At 42.9% G+C, this 21087-nt stretch overlaps 1 protein-coding gene across 2 annotated transcripts in view; it reads right to left on the reverse strand.

The window, feature by feature from the left end:
- The window catches only part of MYO16 (myosin XVI), a 559391-nt gene that overhangs the window by 139052 nt on the left and 399252 nt on the right, over positions 1 to 21087 (reverse strand). For both annotated transcript variants that reach the window (XM_034758177.1, XM_034758176.1), the window contains one exon: positions 13203 to 13275. In XM_034758177.1, the coding sequence (XP_034614068.1) occupies positions 13203 to 13275 (73 nt within the window). The remainder of the gene's footprint in view (positions 1 to 13202; positions 13276 to 21087) is intronic.

Consider the following 21087-nt stretch of genomic DNA (forward strand, 5'->3'; position numbering starts at 1 on the left):
GTCTGTAATTACCTGGGTTGTTCTCATTCCCCTTTTTATAGACTGGCACTATATTTGACTTCTGCCACTCTTCAGGAATCTCTCCTATCTTCCAAGAGTTTTCGAAGATAAGCGCTAATTGCTCAGATATCTCCTCAGTCAGCTCCTTTAGTATTCTAGAATGTATTATATAAGGCCCTGGTGACTTGAAAACAACTAACTTGTCTAAATAATTTTTAACTTGTTCTTTCCCCTCTAATCGTAGCTAATTTTCACTGGCATTCTCTATGTTAGATGTCCAATTGCTACTAAACTTTTTGGTGAAAACTGAAACAAAAATGTCATTTACCACTTCTGCCACTTCCACATTTTCTGTTATTGGATTTCCTCCCTAATTGAATAACGGGCCTACCCTATTTGTGGTCTTGCTCAGGCTTCTAATGTATTTGTAGAATGTTTTCTTGTTACCCTTTATGTCTCTAGCTAGTTTAATCTCATTTTGTGACTTGGCTTTTCTAATTTTGTCCCTATATACTTGTATTATTTGTTTATATTCATCTTTTGTAATTTGATCTATTTCCACATTTTGTAGGGTTTTTTTTTTTTTTTTTTTTGAGTTTCAGATCACTGAAACTGGTTAGCCAGCGTGGTCTCTTGCCATAATTCCTACCTTTCCTACGCAGTGGGATAATTTGTTCTTGTGCCCTTAAAAATGTCTCTTTGAAGAAACTGCCAACTCTTTTGAACTGTTTTCCCCTTTAGACTTGCTTCCCAAGGGGATCTTACCTACCAGCTCCCTAAGTTTGCTAAAGTCTGCCTTCTTGACATCCATTTTCTTTATTGTGCTGTTTTCCCTACTACCATTCTTTAGAATCATGGACTTCATCATTTCATGATCACTGTAACCCAAGCTGCTTTCCACTTTCAATTTTTTAACCAGTTCTTTGTGCCAGAAATATAGTGCAAGAGAAACCAAATATTGTGTTAAGCTTCTAATATAAATATCAGTGACCTGCAGAGTGCTCCAGCAAGAAGCAGAATATTTCTCTAAGTTATTTTGAAGATATATGAATTTAATAAATAAATAATAATAACAACAGACTTTCCTTAAAAGAATTTGGAATTAAAGACTTCAAACTGGCTCCAAATTTTCCACTCAAGAACTTTAGTTGCTTCTCAACAAATCAAGCATTTCCTGTGTAAAAATGGATGCTGCTGTGGAAAGCTACATATCAATTCTGTTGATCATTTCCTTTCTATGGTATTCCATCCATGACAAACAGAATCTAGTTGGTAAACCTAAGTTTCAGATAAATTATTTTATTTCCAGATATGATGTGCCCAACATAAAAAAAAAAGACTTATTTTAATGTTGGGTACCTAGTATACACTTTGATATATCCACCTTTCAGAATAATTTGTTTATTGGGAAGATTAGACATGTCCTAATAGTAATCAAGCAAGAAGAAAGAAATGAGTGGAAATCAAGAAAACAGATCAAAGAGATCAGGGCAGCAGCAGAGAGAAATGGCCAGGGCAGTAGAGAGATGGTGTAGAAAGAGGTGAGACAATCAAATCCAAGTACAAGTCAAAGAATAAGACATTAAAACCTTATTGTGAACATAGGGTGGTAGATCTTGACTTAAATGACAAACATTTTTACCTGTTAAAGACTGAAATGGAGCTCTAAGCCCCTTGTCACATTTGGAGTGAGGGGATTGAAGTACTTGCAGCTGCTCCTTGAGGCATTGTGCTCATGGTCACTGTATTGTCTCTTACCTCCCACAGCAGCAACAACATTTTAACCAGTGTGCACCCCGTCCCATTCTGCTGCCCCAGTGCTTGCCTAGCTCTGCTGGCTGATGCAGAGGCAAGCGAGATGAGGGCTACACCACTGCTTACCCATGCATATGGGGCTCTGAAAAAAAGAAGTGGGAATGCATGCAGAGCTGGGCATGTAACACTATGTCACTTGTTCACACGACCTCTAAAGCATTACTCGTGGATCTGCCATACACTCTGTAGTAAAGACAATGGAGAAGTATGGGGAGAAGGTGACCAGCCCTCTGTGGAGAAAGAAGTGGTTCGGGACTATTTAGAAAAACTGGACGAGCACAAGTCCATGGGGCCGGATGCGCTGCATCTGCGGGTGCTAAAGGAGTTGGCGGATGTGATTGCAGAGCCATTGGCCATTATCTTTGAAAACTCATGGCAATCGGGGGAGGTCCCGGATGACCGGAAAAAGGCTAACGTAGTGCCCATCTTTAAAAAAGGGAAGAAGGAGGATCCGGGGAACTACAGGCCAGCCAGCCTCACCTCAGTCCCTGGAAAAATCATGGAGCAGGTCCTCAAGGAATCAATTCTGAAGCACTTAGAAGAGAGGAAAGTGATCAGGAACAGGCAGCATGGATTCACCAAGGGCAAGTCATGCCTGACTAACCTAATTGCCTTCTATGAGGAGATATCTGGCTCTGTGGATGAGGGGAAAGCAGTGGATGTGTTATTCCTTGACTTTAGCAAAGCTTTTGATACGGTCTCCCACAGTATTCTTGCCAGCAAGTTAAAGAAGTATGGTCTCCCACAATATTCTTGCCAGCAAGTTAAAGAAGTATGGGCTGGATAAGGTGGATAGAAAGCTGGCTAGATCGTCGGGCTCAACGGGTAGTGATCAATGACTCCATGTCTAGTTGGCAGCCGGTTTCAAGCGGAGTGCCCCAAGGGTCAGTCCTGGGGCTGGTTTTGTTCAATATCTTCATTAATGATCTGGAGAATGGCGTGGACTGCACTCTCAACAAGTTTGCAGATGACACTAAACTGGGAGGAGTGGTAGATATGCTGGAGGGTAGGGATTGGATACAGAGGGACCTAAACAAATTAGAGGATTAGGCCAAAAGAAATCTGATGAGGTTCAACAAGGACAAGTCCAGGACGGAAGAATCCCATTCATTGTTACAGACTAGGGACCGAGTGGCTAGGCAGCAGTTCTGCAGAAAAGGACCTATGGGTTACCGTGGACGAGAAGCTGGATATGAGTCAACAGTATGCCCTTGTTGCCAAGAAGGCTAACAGCATTTTGGGCTGTATAAGAAGGGGCATTTCCAGCAGATCGAGGGACGTGATTGTTCCCCTCTATTCGACATTGGTGAGGCCTCACCTGGAGTACTGTGTCCAGTTTTGGGCCCCACACAACAAGAAGGATGTGGAAAAATTGGAAAGAGTACAGCGGAGGGCAACAAAAATGATTAGGGGGATGGAGCACATGAGTTATGAGGAGAGGCTGAGGGAACTGGGATTGTTTAGTCTGCAGAAGAGAAGAATGAGGGGCGATTTGATAGCTGCTTTCAACTACCTGAAAGGTGGTTCCAAAGAGGATGGATCTAGACCGTTCTCAGTGGTAGCAGATGACAGAACAAGGAGTAATGGTCTCAAGTTGCAGTGGGGGAGGTTTAGATTGGATATTAGGAAAAACTTTTTCACTAGGAAAGTGGTGAAGCACTGGAATGGGTTACCTAGGGAGGTGGTGGAATCTCCTTCCTTAGAGGTTTTTAAGGTCAGGCTTGACAAAGCCCTGGCTGGGATGATTTAGTTGGTATTAGGTCCTGCTTTGAGCAGGGGGTTGGACTAGATGACCTCCTGAGGTCTCTTCCAACCCTGATATTCTATGATTCTAAAATAGTTTTAATGATTGTACTGACTAAGATAGGTCACATGATTGAATCCTAAAACACAAAAGTCTCAGTAAGCTGTAACTGAAGAGGAAACACACTGAGAAATGTAATTTTATTCCCCACTTATAAATGAATTTATGATGAAATTCCTTTGAGTACAATTAGCCTGTGCAAGACCTTCTATGCCACTTAAACTCCATGTTGTAACTATGAAAGGGGAACCCTGAATGGAGCCATGGAGACCTGTGCATTTCCTGCATGCCTGAGGAGGGCTCTGAACCAACCCCCCCACACAGAGGCTGATGAAAAGTGCAGCACGATCCATGATTGTCCTGTGGCCCTAATGATCCACCCATGAGGTGGTCCAGCATAGTCCAGGGGATAGAGCATGGGACCAGGAGTCAAGAGATCTGGATCCTGTGCCTTGTTCTGTCACCTGCTGTATAACCTTGGACAAGTTCCTTAACCTCTCTGTGCCTCTACTTCCCTATCTGTGACATTAAGGTTATGATACATACCCTCCTTTGCAAAGCATTTGGAAATCTGCAGATGAAAAGTGCTATTCAACAACTAACCACCATTGTTATTCTAGTCTATTGTCTGGATTAGTGGCTGCAGGAGAAAGGAAGGGCTGTGGTACAATACATTTATCCTAATCTCAGATTGTGGATGAGGATTTCACCTTTCCCAACCTCTGTATAAAGCCCTGGGGTGGCGAGTTATATGGGCCCGTGGTGCCTGGGCTCCAGGAATATTCAGGGCCCGGGTGCCTGGCTCCACCAATGTTCGGGGCCAGGTTTCTCCCCTGGCCCCACCTGCTGCCCCTGCGTGCCTCCCCTGGAGAGTCACTTGCCCCCACCTGCCACCTCTGGGCAATTTAAAAGGGCCCAGGACAGGGGCCCCCGGCCGCCGCCACCACCACTGGCAGCGCAGCGGGACTAAGGCAGCTTCCTGCCTGCCCGCTCCACGCCACTCCAGGAAGCGGCCAGCACGTCTCTGCAGCACCTGGGGGGGGCGGTATGTCTCCCAGCGCTCCCTGAGCACTGAGCTGCTGCCAGAGGGGTGTGCAGGTTGTTTCAGGAGCTGGCGCTGCCTGAGGTAAGCGCCGACCCCCTGACCTCCTGCTATGCCCCAACTCCCTGCCCCATCCCAGAGCCCACAGCCCACACCCAAACTCCCTCCCAGAGCCTGACCCCTGCACCCCAAACCCCTACTCTATCTCAGAGACTGCACCCTGCACCCAAACTCCCTCCCTGAACCTGAACCTCTCCCGCACCCAAACTCCCTCCCAGAGCCCACACCCCCTCCTGAACCCCAACCCCCTACCCCATCCCAGAGCCTGCACCCCACACCCAAACTCCCTCCAGAGCCTGCACCCAAATTCCCGCCCAGAGCCTTAGGCGGGGGGTGGGGGGAGAGGGGAGAGGTGGGATCCGTTCTGGGCACCACCAGAAATTATCCAAACCTGCCGCTAGTGCTGGTACTCGGACTTTATACAGGTAATGTGAATCTTACTCTTGGACCATCATGCCTGGTTCTTCTGAAGCTTTTTGGGCTTCTTGGCAACATTGTAGGAAACAAATATTTGGGGAAAATGGCATAAATAACAACAACAGATAAGCTCAGCACCCTCCCTTCCATTGCTTCTTAACATTCATTGGATGTGTCTTCTCTTTAATTGCATTTCACACTCTTCTGGGCAAGGAGAATTTCTGCCTATGTGCTTGTACAGCTTCTAGTACAGTTAGGCTTCACTCTTAACTGAGACTTTTGGGGGTAACATGCCTAATAAATAAGATAATATTAAACACCCCCAGGGCAAAAGTGGATACCTCCAATATTTAGGGGGAGTAAAATGAAAACAGAATAGAACAGAACATAAAAGGACAAACCTTAGAAAATGAGAGAAAAATGAGATTCAGTTACCTTTCACCTAAAAGTGCTACTACTATTATTGCCAGACTACTGATACTGACAGAGACAGTCAGATGATCATATAAGCTAAAAACATTTTTAAAGGAGTTTTTAAGTTTATAGGGCAAATTATTCCATGATTCTCTTGATCTTGTATTAGAAATGTAATTTCCAGTGACCAATAATGCTCTTAGCCTGTATCTTCTTGCATTATGATTACACTATCAGTTTTTGAACTTGTGGTGCAATGGTTTTCTACTATCAACCTCTACTGCAGTTACTGTTAGTTATTTATGTACACTGTTTTGCTAACGTTGTTCCAGAAAGAATGATTTGACCTACTATTGTGAAGATTTATGTGTTTAAACTATTGATGCTAAACAAATACAAGTTAAACAGCATACCCAATACTGATTTTAACATTGCAGCATTCTTTTATGTGATCTCTAAAACTCATCTCCTAGTTAGTGCCAAGTCTTAATCGTCTTGCTTTCTGAAGTTATCAAGCTTTTGGAGATAATTACGTTTCTTTTTCCAGTTCCCTGGCATCTATTATCCTGTTCATTGTTCATTAACTATCACTAGACTAATTCATTGTTTGTCTTTAGCATTTCAACACTTTAGTGGCTTTTCATTCAATCACATTCCATGGAGTGAACATGTTATCTGACCAAAATTGTCTTGCTCCCTTTTCCAGAGACATATCATGCATCTTCAAACCTGTTTTATAATAGCTGCTTACATTTTATATATGATTTAGTAACATATTGTCACTTTTAACAGTTAGATTGAAAGTCCTATTGGTCTGTTTTAAAAATGAGAGAAATTCAAAACAATTTTCAATGTTCTCAATCTGGCAGATTTGGACAATTGGAGTACTTTAATCTTTTTTTGGAAAGAGTTACATATTTTTCATAAAAACAAGTAAACACATACTGAGGCGAATGCATTTTCTTACAGTAATCAGAAGCAAAAGTTTAAGTTCCCCAAAATTATTTTTATACTGTTTTAAAATAGGTTAAGTTAAATTTAAAGAAAAATTAAATGAAAATTGGGCCACTTTGCAGTAAGGGACAGTAATGGTTAAATGTTCCCCATGATAATACCTTTAAAATCTGTGTTGGTGTTATTCTTTTTATCCTTCTACAGCCTCCACAGATCTAGAGACAGATATAGGCATATGTAGATTTTATGTGCAGTAGAGCCCTAGTTACCCAAAGATTTCATCTGACTGTGGAAGCTTGGGATAAATTTGTCTTCAAATAATCAGGAGAGCCATCTCAGCAGACATTGATAAGGGCCTGATTCTTCCACCAGTATTCATAATTGTTCAAATTCAATAGAGTTTCCCTGGTGTAGAACTCATGTGAGAGCAGAATCAGGACTATTTTTTCTGAGGTCAGATTTCAATACCTTAAGTACAAAACTTATCATTGTTTCATGAAGCCATTTGAAAATTGCTACTGTTCTCTCCCTTGTCCTGACTGTAAAATCAACCTCTGAACATCTCCCTGACTTGCTACTCAAAACTGGAAGACAAATCCCAAACTGCTTCTCACTGAGGAAGTGTTATCTCTCATTGTCTAATCTGCTGTGTTCCAAACATAACAAACTTCACTCGTTTGCATTTTTATCCCAGACAGGGCTGACTGCACCTCTGCCCTCTTTCAGATCTCTGTGAGTGCACCCCTTTAGGTGTTAGACTTTGAGCCCCCGAGGGTGGAATTTTGCAATTCTCCCATTCTTGGACCAGGATCTGGGTACAGCAGTCCATTTATACCAGTGCTTCTCAACCTTTGGCCCGCCGGTTGCTTGCAGCTCAATCAGCACAGAGCTGTGGCACATGTGACATCCTTAGGGCCATACAGGTAGTATTGGATGTGGCCCACAATGGTAAATAGGCTGAGAATCACTGATCTATACTTATTACTGTACAAGGCTGACTGGACACTTGTGTTTCTTCCCTTTGAGGAGCCTGTGACCAGCGATGTAATGACTGACAGCCTTCTTAAAAACAAGTATATTTATTAGCAAAAGGAACAAACTACTAGTGAAACTGACTTCAAAACAACAGATAGCCTACAAACGTTTAGTGTAATTTAACCTCACACCTCACTACAAGCTAAATTATATGGCTTCTCTCTTGAGAAACAGGAAAAGAACAGAACCAATTTACATTCTTTTAAGCCACTTTTGCACCCTCCTGATCCTAAACTGCTCTAAGTTACAACGGCCTCTCACTAGCTACCTACAGGCCACAGCACTGCCCATAATCTCAGTGCTACTTGCAGTGGCCCCATCCCTTCAGCCCACGGTCCCACCCCCAGCTGCCCAGGTTTCCTCCCTAGTGGAGAATCCCCTGCTGAATTGAAGGCTTTTAGAGCTCCTTTATGATTCTCCAGCCCTTTGACTCAGTGTAAAGGGGCCAATGCAGAGGTACGTATCTCACCTAATGGACTGCTCACGTGCAAAGAGTTACAAACATGCTTAATTGTTCTGATGGATAGAATCAAATTTTAATTGAGGAGATTCATTGATCTGGATAAACAAAGGGACTTAGGTGCCTAACCTCCAGACCTAAGGGCCTAAGTCTCAGTTTTAGGCTCCACTGCAATCCACAAAACTCCTGCTCCATGCCTCTGTGCATGCACACTGCTGCCCCACTCTTGGGGTCCAGATGCCTATCTCCTCTCTAAGCCCCAGAGCAATCCGCACACCAGGGCAAATAGGTGTTCATGTGCCTAACTTTTGTGGAGGTCCTGATCTGGCAGGCTTTGGTTCACACTTGTTAGTTGGTTGGTGAAAGCTAATTACAGAATTCAACCAATTTGGGGATTGTGTCCTGTTCCTTGACAGTCTGCACTGAGGTTGGCATACACACTCACGAACCACTTCAGACAGTGTGACACCCACCTTATAACTTTTAGCCCAGTGGTTCTAGTACCCACCTGGCATCTGGGAGACCTGGGTTCAGCTCCCCCCTCTGCCTGAGGGGGAGCAAGGATTTGAACAAGGATCTCTCAGTTCTCAAGAGTGTGCTCTAACTCTGAGCTATGGAATATTCCAATGTGCAGCTCCACTCAACCTCTCCTGTTGAAGCTGTTTCACTGTGGACTAAATAATTAAAGTCACTCGGACAGAGAACAAGAGAGAAAGTGAGAATGACTCTGTAACCTGGTGGCTAGGTCACCTGTGTGGGGGGTGGGAGATCCATGGTGCAATCCCCCTGCTCCAATAACTATTGGTAGAAGGTGGAATTGAACCCAGGTTTCCTACATCCCAGGTGAGTGTTCTTACCATGGGGCTCAGATTTATAAAGTGGACTCTTTCTCCCCCCACCCCTGTTGTGTGGAGTCAGAGTGTGGCAGGTGCCTAAAGGCTTGTCTTAATGTACAGTGCTACCGCAATGCAGCTGTGCCACTATTGCACTTTCACGAAGATCCTCCGACACTGATGTGAGCTTCTGACCTCCTTCTGCCACCTCCCCAAGGAGAGAGCTGGGCCAGCTGGCCAGAAAGGAGAATGGAGCTCTGCCCGGAGGGAGCTTTGCCTGCAGAATTAAGGAGGGACAGGCCTGCTGCCAGAGCAGCCACTGGGGAGATGCACTTAGAGCCCAAGAGGTGAGTGTTGCACAAACAAGAGACTGTTTAGGAACCATGCCTGATGGAAATGGCAGAGTGGAAAGACTGGTGGGAGGCCCAGTATTGAGTTTGCTTTTTGTTTTAGAATATTTCAGGGGTAAACCCCTCCAAGCCCCCTGAGGGAGGGGACAATTAACTAGTTGGCTGGAGTCCGCCTCAGTGGACACTGGAGACAGAGACTTCTTCCTCCTGGGGAGACCTGTGGTCATGTTGGGGTGCCCGAAAGGTTCACGAAGGGGTGCTGCTCCAACCATGATATTACCACACTGGAAAATGCTAAAAGTAAGAGAAAATGGTTTGAAAAAACCCTTTTACTAAATCTGAGAAATATAGTCCAAGGATGTATGGAAATCAGAACTGTAGTTTCACTGCTTGTGCTGAGTGACTCTGGACTAAAACATTTGCCTGAAACCAAAACCATTTCCTGGATTCTGTAGGGACTGTAGCTTAGATACCCGAGAACTAAGAAACTGCTACCTGATTACGAACGTCAACCAGGAGGAAGAAAGGGTCTCCCTTCTTCTCTGGCACACTCTGAAAGTAGAAATAGCCTGACAAAGGCACAGCACAACTGTGTGTCCTTCAAGCTATGAATGTAGCAGAAGTAGTGACTTCTCTCCTCTGGCATGCATCCTAATCCTGGAACTAAACCAAAAGAAGACACTTTGTGGGATCAAGAAACTGGGAGATGCTGAAGTCTGATTTTAAAAAATCCTAGTTGGAGGTAATTACAATAATTAATTTTTATCTGGATGTGAGTCTTCTAATGTGGGCTAAGATCCTAGAAGCTAATAGTTAGAGGCATGATCAATAGCTGTTTTCCCACTTTTTCTCAGACCAGAAAAATAGTAGAGTTGACAGCGAGTCCAGAAATAATTTTCAGAACATTTCCCCTGATCTCAAAGATGATGATCCTTTGAAGGCAAGTAACTAGCCTGCTACTGAATGGATCTGTGAATTGGATTGCATCTTGCTGTCATGGCCAGGGGCTCCAGTCAGGATCAAGACCCCACTGTACAATCAGATAGGAAGATCTGGTCCGTGTCTTTTAAAATAATTACTTGAATTGCTTATATATGGAGCTATACCTATCTCATACAGCTGGAAGGGACCCTGAAAGGTCATGGATTCCAGCCCCCTGCCTTCACTAGCAGGACCAAGTACTGATTTTTGCCCCAGATCCCTAAGTAGCCCCCTCAAGGGTTGAACTCACAATCCTAAGTTTAGCAGGCCAATGCTCAAACCACTGAGCTATCCCTCCCCCCTCTGAGCTTATGGCTTTAATGTCTAGATTTTTCTATAATAAGTTGGTATTTGCAGAAGTGTAAATTACTATGTAGCATAAAGAAGCTGGAGATTGATTCAAACAGCAATACTGTCATTGTATAATGCATAATTGGTTGTGAGCCTATAATTGTAAGTGGATCACCAACCACGGTTGTCAAAACAAAGTCCAAACTCTCAGTTTCAGTTCCACATCTTTTTTCCCAGAGCCAGTTTTAATAAGAGACAGAAAATAAAAAATAACATAAAACTGTGGGTAACAGACGCCTGCTCCACTTTCCACAAGCTGGATAAGTAGAGAACACACACTTCCCACTAGATAGTCTTTCCTAGCTAATTCTGAGGACTCCTGCCCAGTCCACAGAGAGGGATTTCCCTCAGAGTATTTCCTCAACCCTCATCTCCCCAAGACAAACCCAGAAGCCTTCCTTTCTTATACTCTCCAGCTGGCAGTCATATGATACTTTGTCAGCTGACCTGCCATCGTGAGTCCTGTCTACACACTACAACTCCCAGCAATCCCTGATCTTAAAGGATTCAAGAGCTGTAAAAGGCACATTGGGATGTGTGCTTGCATCCCAAGATCCAGTGCTCTCTTGCAATAATCATGTCTTACTAAGTGATTTTAACTATAGTGAACAAGATAGGACAGTCAGGGCCAGCTCCAGGCACCAGCTGACCAAGCACGTGCTTGGGCGACACCTTGTAAGGGGCGGCCAATCTTGGGGTGGCGGGGGGCGCTCGGGTTTTTTGTTTGTTTGTTTCGGCGGCGCAGCGCTCGGGGGTATTTTTTTTTTTGGTTCTGCGGGGTGGCGCTCGGAGGGGTTGTTTTTGTTTCGGTGGGGTTGTTTTTGTTTCGGCGGGGCAGGACTCGGGGGGGAGGTTGTTTTTGTTTGGGCAGGGTGGGGCGGCACTCAAGGNCTCGGGGGGGGGGTTGTTTTTGTTTGGGCAGGGTGGGGCGGCACTCAAGGGGAGGGGTTTGTTATGGCGGGGCGGCACTCTTTTTTTTTTTTTTTTTTTGCTTGGGGCAGCAAAAAAGTTAGAGCCGGCCCTGAGGACAGTATCCCTTTAAAATAGTTTATGGCCTCTCAGTAGCAGTCACCATGGTGTGTGTTTTAGAAGCTGTCAGTATCTATCTGGGGAAGCAGAGCATATATAGCTTAGAGGCTTGCCTGGTGTGTATATTTGGTGAACACAATTATTTGGGTCCCTGTGTGCCAGTATGATTCGTACAAGTTATGTCTGTTATATACAAAGCAAAACATACAACACCTACATATCACTACTTGGGTTGAAAAATCTACAAAGGGTTTTCGATTCTCATATGACTGAAGTGTGTATATTGTATAGGAAAAGCAGTAGATTGGAATATTTAGATATTATAGATTAATATACAGACTGTTTAATTAATGTACCCCCGATGTTTATTAGAATCTCTTTAAAATTCTGTCTCCTTTCAATTTGAATATCTCAAGTGTCCCTTTGACTTGATATTATGGTCTGTGCTTACATATAAAGGTTAAGGGCGGGAGTCTGCCTAGCCCTTAAGTAGGTGTGAAGTGGGTGCGGGGGAGGGAAGGGAGTAAGAAGGACCCCTCTTCTTGTGCAGTCTGCACAAGGATTAGGGGGAGTTGTAATCCCTGCATCTAGAGAAGCTCAGGAACTGTATCCTAATAACTCCCCAAGGCATACTGAGCCCAAAGATGTCATCTTGAGGTTGGGGAAGGGTGGGGAGCAGCTTGAGTCATGGTTCCACCATGTTGGCCAGCAGAGATTGCTGACTAGGGAGGGAGGAGGAGAGTATGAACTGATCAGAAGCCAAATTGGAGGGAATCAAAGAGAGAAAGTTGAGCCACCCATAAAATAAAGAATTTACTGGGGGAAGAGAGCAACCTCTACATTTCCACTGATTTCACAGCATAATAAACCTTTTGGCTTTTGTTGGTACTGAAGTCACTTCCCTTCCTGCTACTTCTTTAATTTTCTTTTGCTGCTGCAGTACACAATGAACAACTGAACAATAATAGACATTTTCTTTCAGTTCTGTGGGCAGAGGTCATTATGTTTTGTAAAACATTCAGTTCTGAAAATCTTTGGATCCAATAAGTGATGCTAAAAGGTGAACACATAGTTGTACAATTTTCACAAAGTGTTTGATTTTAAATGGATTTTTAAGCATTCAGAATGCTAGATTAATTTCTTTTCAATGGTTTTAATTCAGCTTTTTAAAAAGTCACATGCTGTAATGTCATACAGAGGTGAATCTGCCAATAATAGCACTGAACATAATGTGATATTTTCATTCTATTATTTATCCAAAGCGTCTGCAGACCTCTTGATCTTACTTCTAATCCAGTCTACTATCCTCCCACTCACTGACCTACTTGAAGTATCAGTTCCATAAGCAAGAAACCAGACAACAAGAAGTGCTTCTCTGAAAATATTTTTTAAAGCAGATACTATTGTTCTCCCAAGCAATTATGTTAGATGTTTACTAGTTTCTTTGAAAATGATTAATAACTCTGCAAAGCCTGAATTTTAATTTAGAGCCACGATGGCAGAATGGGAAGAATTTATTGTAAGAGCAACATTTTTCTCCTGCATGTGACATTGTTTTCAGTTGGGTCAAATGCTTGTTTTGTCTCAAAAAAATAAAAGTGTATCAGATAAACAGCATTAATACTTGCAACCAATCCAGCAAAATAAAGCAACTTACCTGTTCATACTTATTCTTTTGAAATTCCTCAAACCCAAAGATATCCAATATTCCAATTTCAAATACCTGGTCACTGAAACAATAAGATAGTACAGGTTACAGGTATTCAAGCAAGTGGAAAATGTATTGCTCCTGTCCATATAAGTTTTGTTCTAGGATGCAAGTACTCCACACACTACAAAATAGTATGGTGTACATAAGCACACCACATACATGATAACTCCTTGTGACAAACTGCACTGATTTTGACTGCCTCATCAGCACCCTACCCCATGAGCCACCCTGCACAGGGATTGTTAATATTCCAGAGGTCTAAGCAGTTTCAACAGCCACCGTTTAAATATAGAATAAAATAAATCCGAAAAATGTTTCGCTTGTTTACACTAAGACCAACATTTTCAAACATTCAGGAGCCCATCTGATAACTCAGATGTGAGATGGGCAGCTAGTGGGAATGGGTAGGTGTCTGGATGCACCCAATTGCCCAAGCATCCATTTTTCAGCGGGATTTTTCCAAAACACCTGTACCTATTTCCTGTGTGCTCAGTGCAGAGTGGAAATGCCAAATGGATGCATATTAGCATAGGAAAAGTCTCAACTTATATATGCTAATGGCACTTGGACATCTAGTGAGCCATGTAAAATATCATTTTCAGTCACTGTTGGAGATTACCCAAGCCTACAAGATTTTAGGCTGGTACTAGTGACAGTGCAGACAAGGAAGCTCAACTGCACAGATCTAGACATTGACAACACCATTATAAAAATCAATGAAAAGAAAAGCCCCCAAACTTTGTGGACATATTGCCAGGCAAGCACCCAACAACCATATGTGCCAATGTAACACAGAAGCTGTGGGCGCTGTGTGTAAACCAGGTAACAGTTAATGGGGGCAATGGCAGGATGTAGGAGCTGTGGTATGTCGCCAGATATCTAGCTACCAAACCCATAAACCCTGGTGCATAGCTATCATACTCATAGCACAGGTGTGGTTTTGATTTCTATAGGTTGCATTTCCTGCCATCGGTCCCCTCAGAGGGAAGTGTGAACCATACACGGGGACCGGTATAGATGGTAAGTTCACCATAATGTAGGATTCCTGAATAATTTAATGCTGGGTCTGCCTACCCATAGAGAAGTTCATCTTTATCCCTTGGGCTCTTAGATTTAGGAAGCCCTTTTAGGGTTTAGCATCTACACTGTATTTTAAAACCTGCAGCAGCAAGTCTCAGAGCCCAGGTCTACAGACTTGGGTGTGTGAGTCTCGTGCTCAGGCACTAAAAACAGTAGTGTAGCAGCTCAGGCTGGAGCTTGGGCTTTGAAACCAACCTTCCCTAGGCTTCAGAGCCCAAGTCCAAACATCTTCCCAGATGCTTTTAGTGCCACAGAGTGAGCCCTGCAAGCCCAAGTCTATAGATCTGGGCTCTGACACTCATTGCTGTGGATTTTAAAATGCAGTGTAGTCATACCCTTAGACACAAATAGGCTTCACTGATGCCCATAGTGTCCCTGATGGTCCTCGGAAAAGACACAAGAGCATCGACGCCAAGTGGCAGGGATGCCAAGTACTCTGGCTGGAACAGTGGACATTATTGCTCCAGGTCAGCCTCCACAGCTTCCTTCATGTCATCACATCCTAGAGGTACTGGATCAATTCAGGGGTAAGCCTGTATCTCTGTATGACCTATGGCTCAGAAGAGACAAGGAAGGTCCTCTGAGGATCATAGAGCCTGAGAGGAAGGAAAGGCCATCTCTCCTCAGAGCCTTGACCTCTTTCCTTCACTAACCTTTCCCTGAGTTGCCTCAGAATGTATCCAGCTCGGTTAGCTGGGCTACTGCAGCCTCTTCCGACTCCCAATTCCCCCAGTGAAAACCGTCACTCTAAACCCTGCTATATGTATCTCTTTCATCTCCTGCACCCTGCCTCTCCTATCCCCTAATCCTCACTATCCTCCTCTTTCCCTACACCAGTTGTGTACTCCTCAGTAAAACCTGTCTGTCTCAAATTTTTATTTGGGGATTCTTACACTCTGTGCTGTCTGCTTCAAAGGTGCACAGACTACAGAGCAGTCAATGAGGAGTTGAGGTGTGAATATCTTCCTCCAGTTTGTGTACCCTGCCTTAATCTGCCCAGTTCAATTGCCCAAGCCACTGGGCATTCAGACAACTTTGAACATTCTTAGGGGTGGCTATTTGCATGTACCAAAACATTTGAAAGTGTGGGACTTTGGTAGGACACAGCCGGCTACCTCCACCATTCAACAGCTGTCCCTCTTACTTGAGCTTTGTTTCCAGGATCAGCATTTGGGCTTCAGCAGAACAGACATCTCCTCTCTCTATATATGAGGGTGCTTACATAAAGTTACTTGTCAGCAGTGCATATCATCCCCATTAATCAAATATGTATATCAGATAGTTAAGCCCCCCCCAAAAAGTATAAAATACTAAATCCTCAATTGGTGTAGTTCCTCTGAAGTCAATTCAGCAGCATCCATTCACACCAGGTGAGGATCTGGCCCTAAATTTCAAAACAGCACCTACTTACCTCAACCCACTCCCCCAGAAACCTCTTACATTTAATAAAACAACAGAATTACCAACATCTTTGCTGACATTCTGAGCCTTCCTCTGAGACAGGCAAGGCATTTTTAAAAGCTTTCCTTAGCTGTCATACCCCAAAAGTTCCCATTCATTTCTGAGGAGTAGTAGTTCAATAGTTGCATTAACTCTACTGGTCATTGGAAGACTGACTATATTCTCAAATGACAGGGCAGAGAGATGCATAATAAATCTAGACTAGACTGACTTTGTTGGGTGGGAGAGGTTATCATGAGATTGATTAGCATATGAGAAAATTTCTTCACCAAGAAAAAGAGAAATATCATTGGCTACATTTCTAATAATGCAACCCATTTTAACTTTTTGCTTAAAAAATGTAAGCTTCAGTCTCATATGCTCATGATTCAAGTCTCCATTTAAGCAGAGATATACCAGCCTTGTACTCTCTGCATTTTCAAGAGGCTCACCAATAGATGAATCATCTCTAATGTTTATACTTTGCATTCATTCAGAAGTTATAATAGCAAACAGCATGGGTCTAAATTAAACCCAGGGAGAGTTACACACACCTAAAAGAGGGCAGAATTTGGACCATAGTCATTTTCGAAAGGAACATCTACCATCTTCCCTGAAAACACTGTATATTCTTTTAAATACTTAGCATGTTATAATTTTAGTAAACACATTTGAAAGTTGAATGAACACCAGAATGCCTTTGTTATTTGTGGATTGGCAAATATCCGTCGATTTACCTTAATAGTATTTGCAAAATGATGAGTTCTCCCATGCCTTTCCCTCAGTTAACCTACATACAATGTTGTCTAAAATACACCCTATTGCTAGGGTTTTCAACAATGGAATCCTACAGACACCTATATATAATAAACACAAGGATCAACACACCTATCTTCACAGATCCAGTAACCACTCCAAACAAGAAATCTGTTGTCTACAGCCAGGCGCTCAGATGCCACAGAATATAATCCGAGGAGAAAGTCTGGGATATACACCTTAATACATTTAAAACCACCTTCCCTTAACAAAGAGACTTCACCAGAGAAGTAGATCATATCATGGAACAGGCCACCCTAATACCTCGAGAGAACCTGCTTCAATACAAGAAAAAAAAAAAAAAAAACATTGACCACACATCTCTAGTTGTCAAATACCACCCTACACTGGAACCCATATGGGCTATCATACAACCCATATTAAATGGGGACCCCATCCTGAAAGAAATCTTTTCCGAACCCCCTCTTCTGGCCTTCAAATAACCCCCAATCTTGCCGGGCTTATCATCAGAAGCAAGATCCCAACAGACCAGAACACACAACTCAAAAGTAGCATCAGACCCTGCCAGAACAACAGATGCAAAACTTCTAGATATATCTCCACTGCTGAGATGATCAATACCCACCACAACACACCTTTCAAAATCCATGGGTCCTATGTAAGACTATCAAAACATGTGGTGTACCTCATCCAGTGCACTAAATGCGCGAAGAACAGTTATGTAGATGAAATGAAACAATCACTACACTCATGAATGAACTCACATAGAAAAATGGTAACAAAAAAAACACGATATCATCCTGAGGTGAACACTTTTCACAAAACAATCACTCCATATCTAATCTCTTGGTCCTTGTTCTCAAAAGGAAACGTGCACAATATCTTCAAAAGACAAGTCTGAGAGTTTAAAATCGTGGACTCAAAAAGGCACTGGATTTAGGTCTCATTACAACAACCTGTAACCCTCCTTTCTCCTCCGACTGCAGAGGTGTCAGCAGCTCACTTCACCTTGAATAGTCTCTTGCAACATGTGTTAACTCCTTATGCTTAACAATTTGTTCCACCTTGTAGTTAGCTGTGACACTCTAAGTATCTTTCCCAGACCTGAAGAAGAGCTTTGTGTAAGATCAAAATCTTGTTTCTTTCACCAACAGAAGTTGGTCTAATAAAAGATATACTTCACCCACCCTGCCTCTATAAATTTCAAGACAGATAAATTAGATAAAATAATTCTTCACCTCTCCCAGAAAGCCTAATACCTTTCCATGTAACTTCCTCTCAGAGCAATACCCAGGGCCTGCTTTCCTTGCTTCACCACTATGTAACCCATCAGGCTCCCTTTCCTCAAGTCCTATGTTAATAATATTAGACAGAGCCTTGCCACTGCCTGTGAGATTTTCCTTCTGATGAACAAGAGAGTTCCATGACTTCTTTAACCCCAGCAGGGTGGAAGGTCCCTAAAACAATTGGCCATAATAATGACTATCATCGTCTCAGGCATCCTACCCAAGGACCATTGCTGTACCTCATCTCCAGAAATCCCCAAGGACAAAGGTGACATGAATGGGGTCTGCTTCTTGAGCAGCATAGTTTTAACTAAATCATCTTGCACTTATATTTGGACACACCTGAAAACCACTAAACCTTATCCCAATCCTGCTTCTAGCCTGACTGGCACAGAATATCGTCAGAGGATACAGCTGGCCAGAAAATAATAATTTTGTTTCACAAAAAAAATTGAAGTTGTGAAAGTAGTATTAGGTCCAATGTGGAAACTGTTTCTTCCATATCCGAGAAGCGTGCCCTAACCATTGGGATATTGGTTATCTTGACAAAAGTTTTGTCAAACTGACACATTTCCATGAAACATGTTGACAGAAAAAAAGTTTGTCAAAATAATTTGATCTGCTCTACTTGAGATTCCTGGCCCTTGTGTCCTCAATGAGGTCATCTCTCTCTCTCTCTCTCTCTCTCCACACCCGCATGCAGTGCAGTCACACTACATAAATCGGACTCGATTTTTTTTCCCTTTTAATAAGAGCCACCTAGTCTGGCTATTAGGAGCTATATCAGAATAACTGCATCCCCACACTGGTCCTTAAGTCTGTCTTCCTGTCATCATAGTGTAGAGCTGGAAAAATGGATTTGATTAAGAAATCCAGTCATTATCTTTGTTAACTTTTTGCCCATTTTCGGTAACTTAAATTTCAACAGACAATGTAATACACTAATTAAAATAATATTTTATAGTTGGCTATAAATTACTTCACTACATTTATGTGTATGTGTCCTTATCCCACTTTAAGACTTTTCCCCGCAGGAGAGGGTTGGGACATATTTTTCTTGCTTAGTTGTCAATCATACTAATTCCAGCAAAATTACTTTTCTTAAATTAATCATAACAGAGATTTCCAAAGCAAAATAGAAGGATCTGTTTTCTCATGTTTACAAAGTTTACAAAGTACTGCTTTCTTACCTTCATTAAACATGGCCTGGAAATATAGAAGCACACACCTTACTTATTGAAAGAAAGAAGTCTCTAGAGCCAATATTCCTATATTGTGATATTGGTTTTACTTCTCATTAAATTTGAAAGACTCAATATTTACATTGTCTAAGTGTCAATACTGTTGAGAAATCCTAAAAGAAAGTAAAGTAAAATAAGGACTACTGAGAAAGAAAATTCTTCCTTTTTAATATGTGTCCCTTGAGATTTCTGGTGGCATATATCACTTTGGTAGATGTGCAGGTGAACAAGCCCCTGATGGTGTGGCTGTTTGTAAGTGAGGGCTGGCCTGTCTCCCAAGGTCTCTGAGAATGAGGGATCATCCTTTAGCAAGCTCCTGATGGTGTGGCTGTGATCTAGGTTGTAGATCCTTGATGATGCTCTAGGAGAGGTTTTCGTAGGGGCCTGTAGGTGATGGCTAGTGGTATTCTGTTACTTTCTTTGTTGGGCCTGTCCTGTAACAGGACAGGACGCCACTAGCCATCACTTACATCCCCCAACTAAAACCTCTCCAGCGCATCATCAAGGATCTACAACCTATCCTGAAGGACAGCCCCTCAACCTGAAGCAAATACTCACCAGCAACTACACACCACACAGTAAAAACACTAACCCAGGAACCAATCCCTGCAACAAACCCTGTTGCCAACTCTGTATGCATATCTATTCAAGGGACAGCACCATAGGACCTAACCACAGCAGCCACACCATCAGGAGCTTGTTCACCTGCACATCTACCAATGTGATATATGCCATCATGTGCCAGCAATGTCCCTCTGCCATGTATATTGGCCAAACCATACAGTCTCTACACAAAAGAATAAATGGACACAAATCAGACATCAAGAATTGTAACATTCAAAAACCAGTAGAAGAACACTTCAATCTCCCTGGACACTCAATAACAGACTTAAAAGGGGCAATTCTTCAACAAAAAAAACTTCAAAAACAGACTTCAGCGAGAAATTGCAGAACTGGGATTAATTTGCAAACTGGCCACCACTGAATTAGGCCTAAATAAAGACTGGGAGTGGATGGGTCACTACAAAAAGTAATTTTCCCTCTGCTGATACTCACACCTTCTTGTCAACTGTTGGAAATGGGTGACATACACCTTGATTGAATTGGCCTCATTAGCAGTGGCGAGCTGGAGCCGGTTTGCACCGGTTCACGGGAACCAATTGTTAAATTTAGAAGCCCTTTTAGAACCGGTTGTCCCACACAGGACAACTGGTTCTAAAAGGGCTTTTAAATTTAACACCGGGCAGCTCTCCCTACTTGGTAATGCAACTCCCATCTTTTCATGTGCTGTAATATTTATACTGCTTACTGTATTTTTCACTCCGTGCATTTGATGAAGTGGGTTTTAGCCCACGAAAGCTTATGCCCAAATAAATTTGTTAGTCTCTAAGGCCAGGTCTACACTACCCCCCTAATTCGAACTAAGGTACGCAACTTCAGCTACGTGAATAACGTAGCTGAAGTTCGAAGTACCTTAGTTCGAATTAGTTCGAACTTACCTTGGTCCACACGCGGCAGGCAGGCTCCCCCGTCGACTCCGCGGTACTCCTCTCGGCGAGCTGGAGTACCGCAGTCGACGGCGAGCACTTCCGGGTTCGACTTATCGCGTCCAGACTAGACGCGATAAGTCGAACCCAGAAGTTCGATTTCCAGCTGTCGAACTAGCGGGTAAGTGTAGCCAAGGCCTTAGGTGCCACGAGGACTCCTCATTGTTTTTGCTGATACAGACTAATACAGCTACCACTCTGAAACCCAACTCCTAAGAGCAACTTATAGATACCAGGTTTCCTGATTGATATTACCATGGCAGATGTCATACCAGTGATCATGAGGTTCTGTTGACCCATTTGCAATTCCTGGGAGAGATGGACAAAATTCCCTTACAATGGTTCTGCACACTCATTTCAGAGCAATCTTACATGTTGATATTGAGTAACTACTCTTCTGCTCCTGAAGGTTTTCAGCTATGGACTTCAGTAAAGTCCAGTCATATCATCCCTTTGGTTC

Source organism: Trachemys scripta, chromosome 1, assembly GCF_013100865.1.
Source record: "Trachemys scripta elegans isolate TJP31775 chromosome 1, CAS_Tse_1.0, whole genome shotgun sequence".
Taxonomy (NCBI): Eukaryota; Metazoa; Chordata; order Testudines; family Emydidae; genus Trachemys; species Trachemys scripta.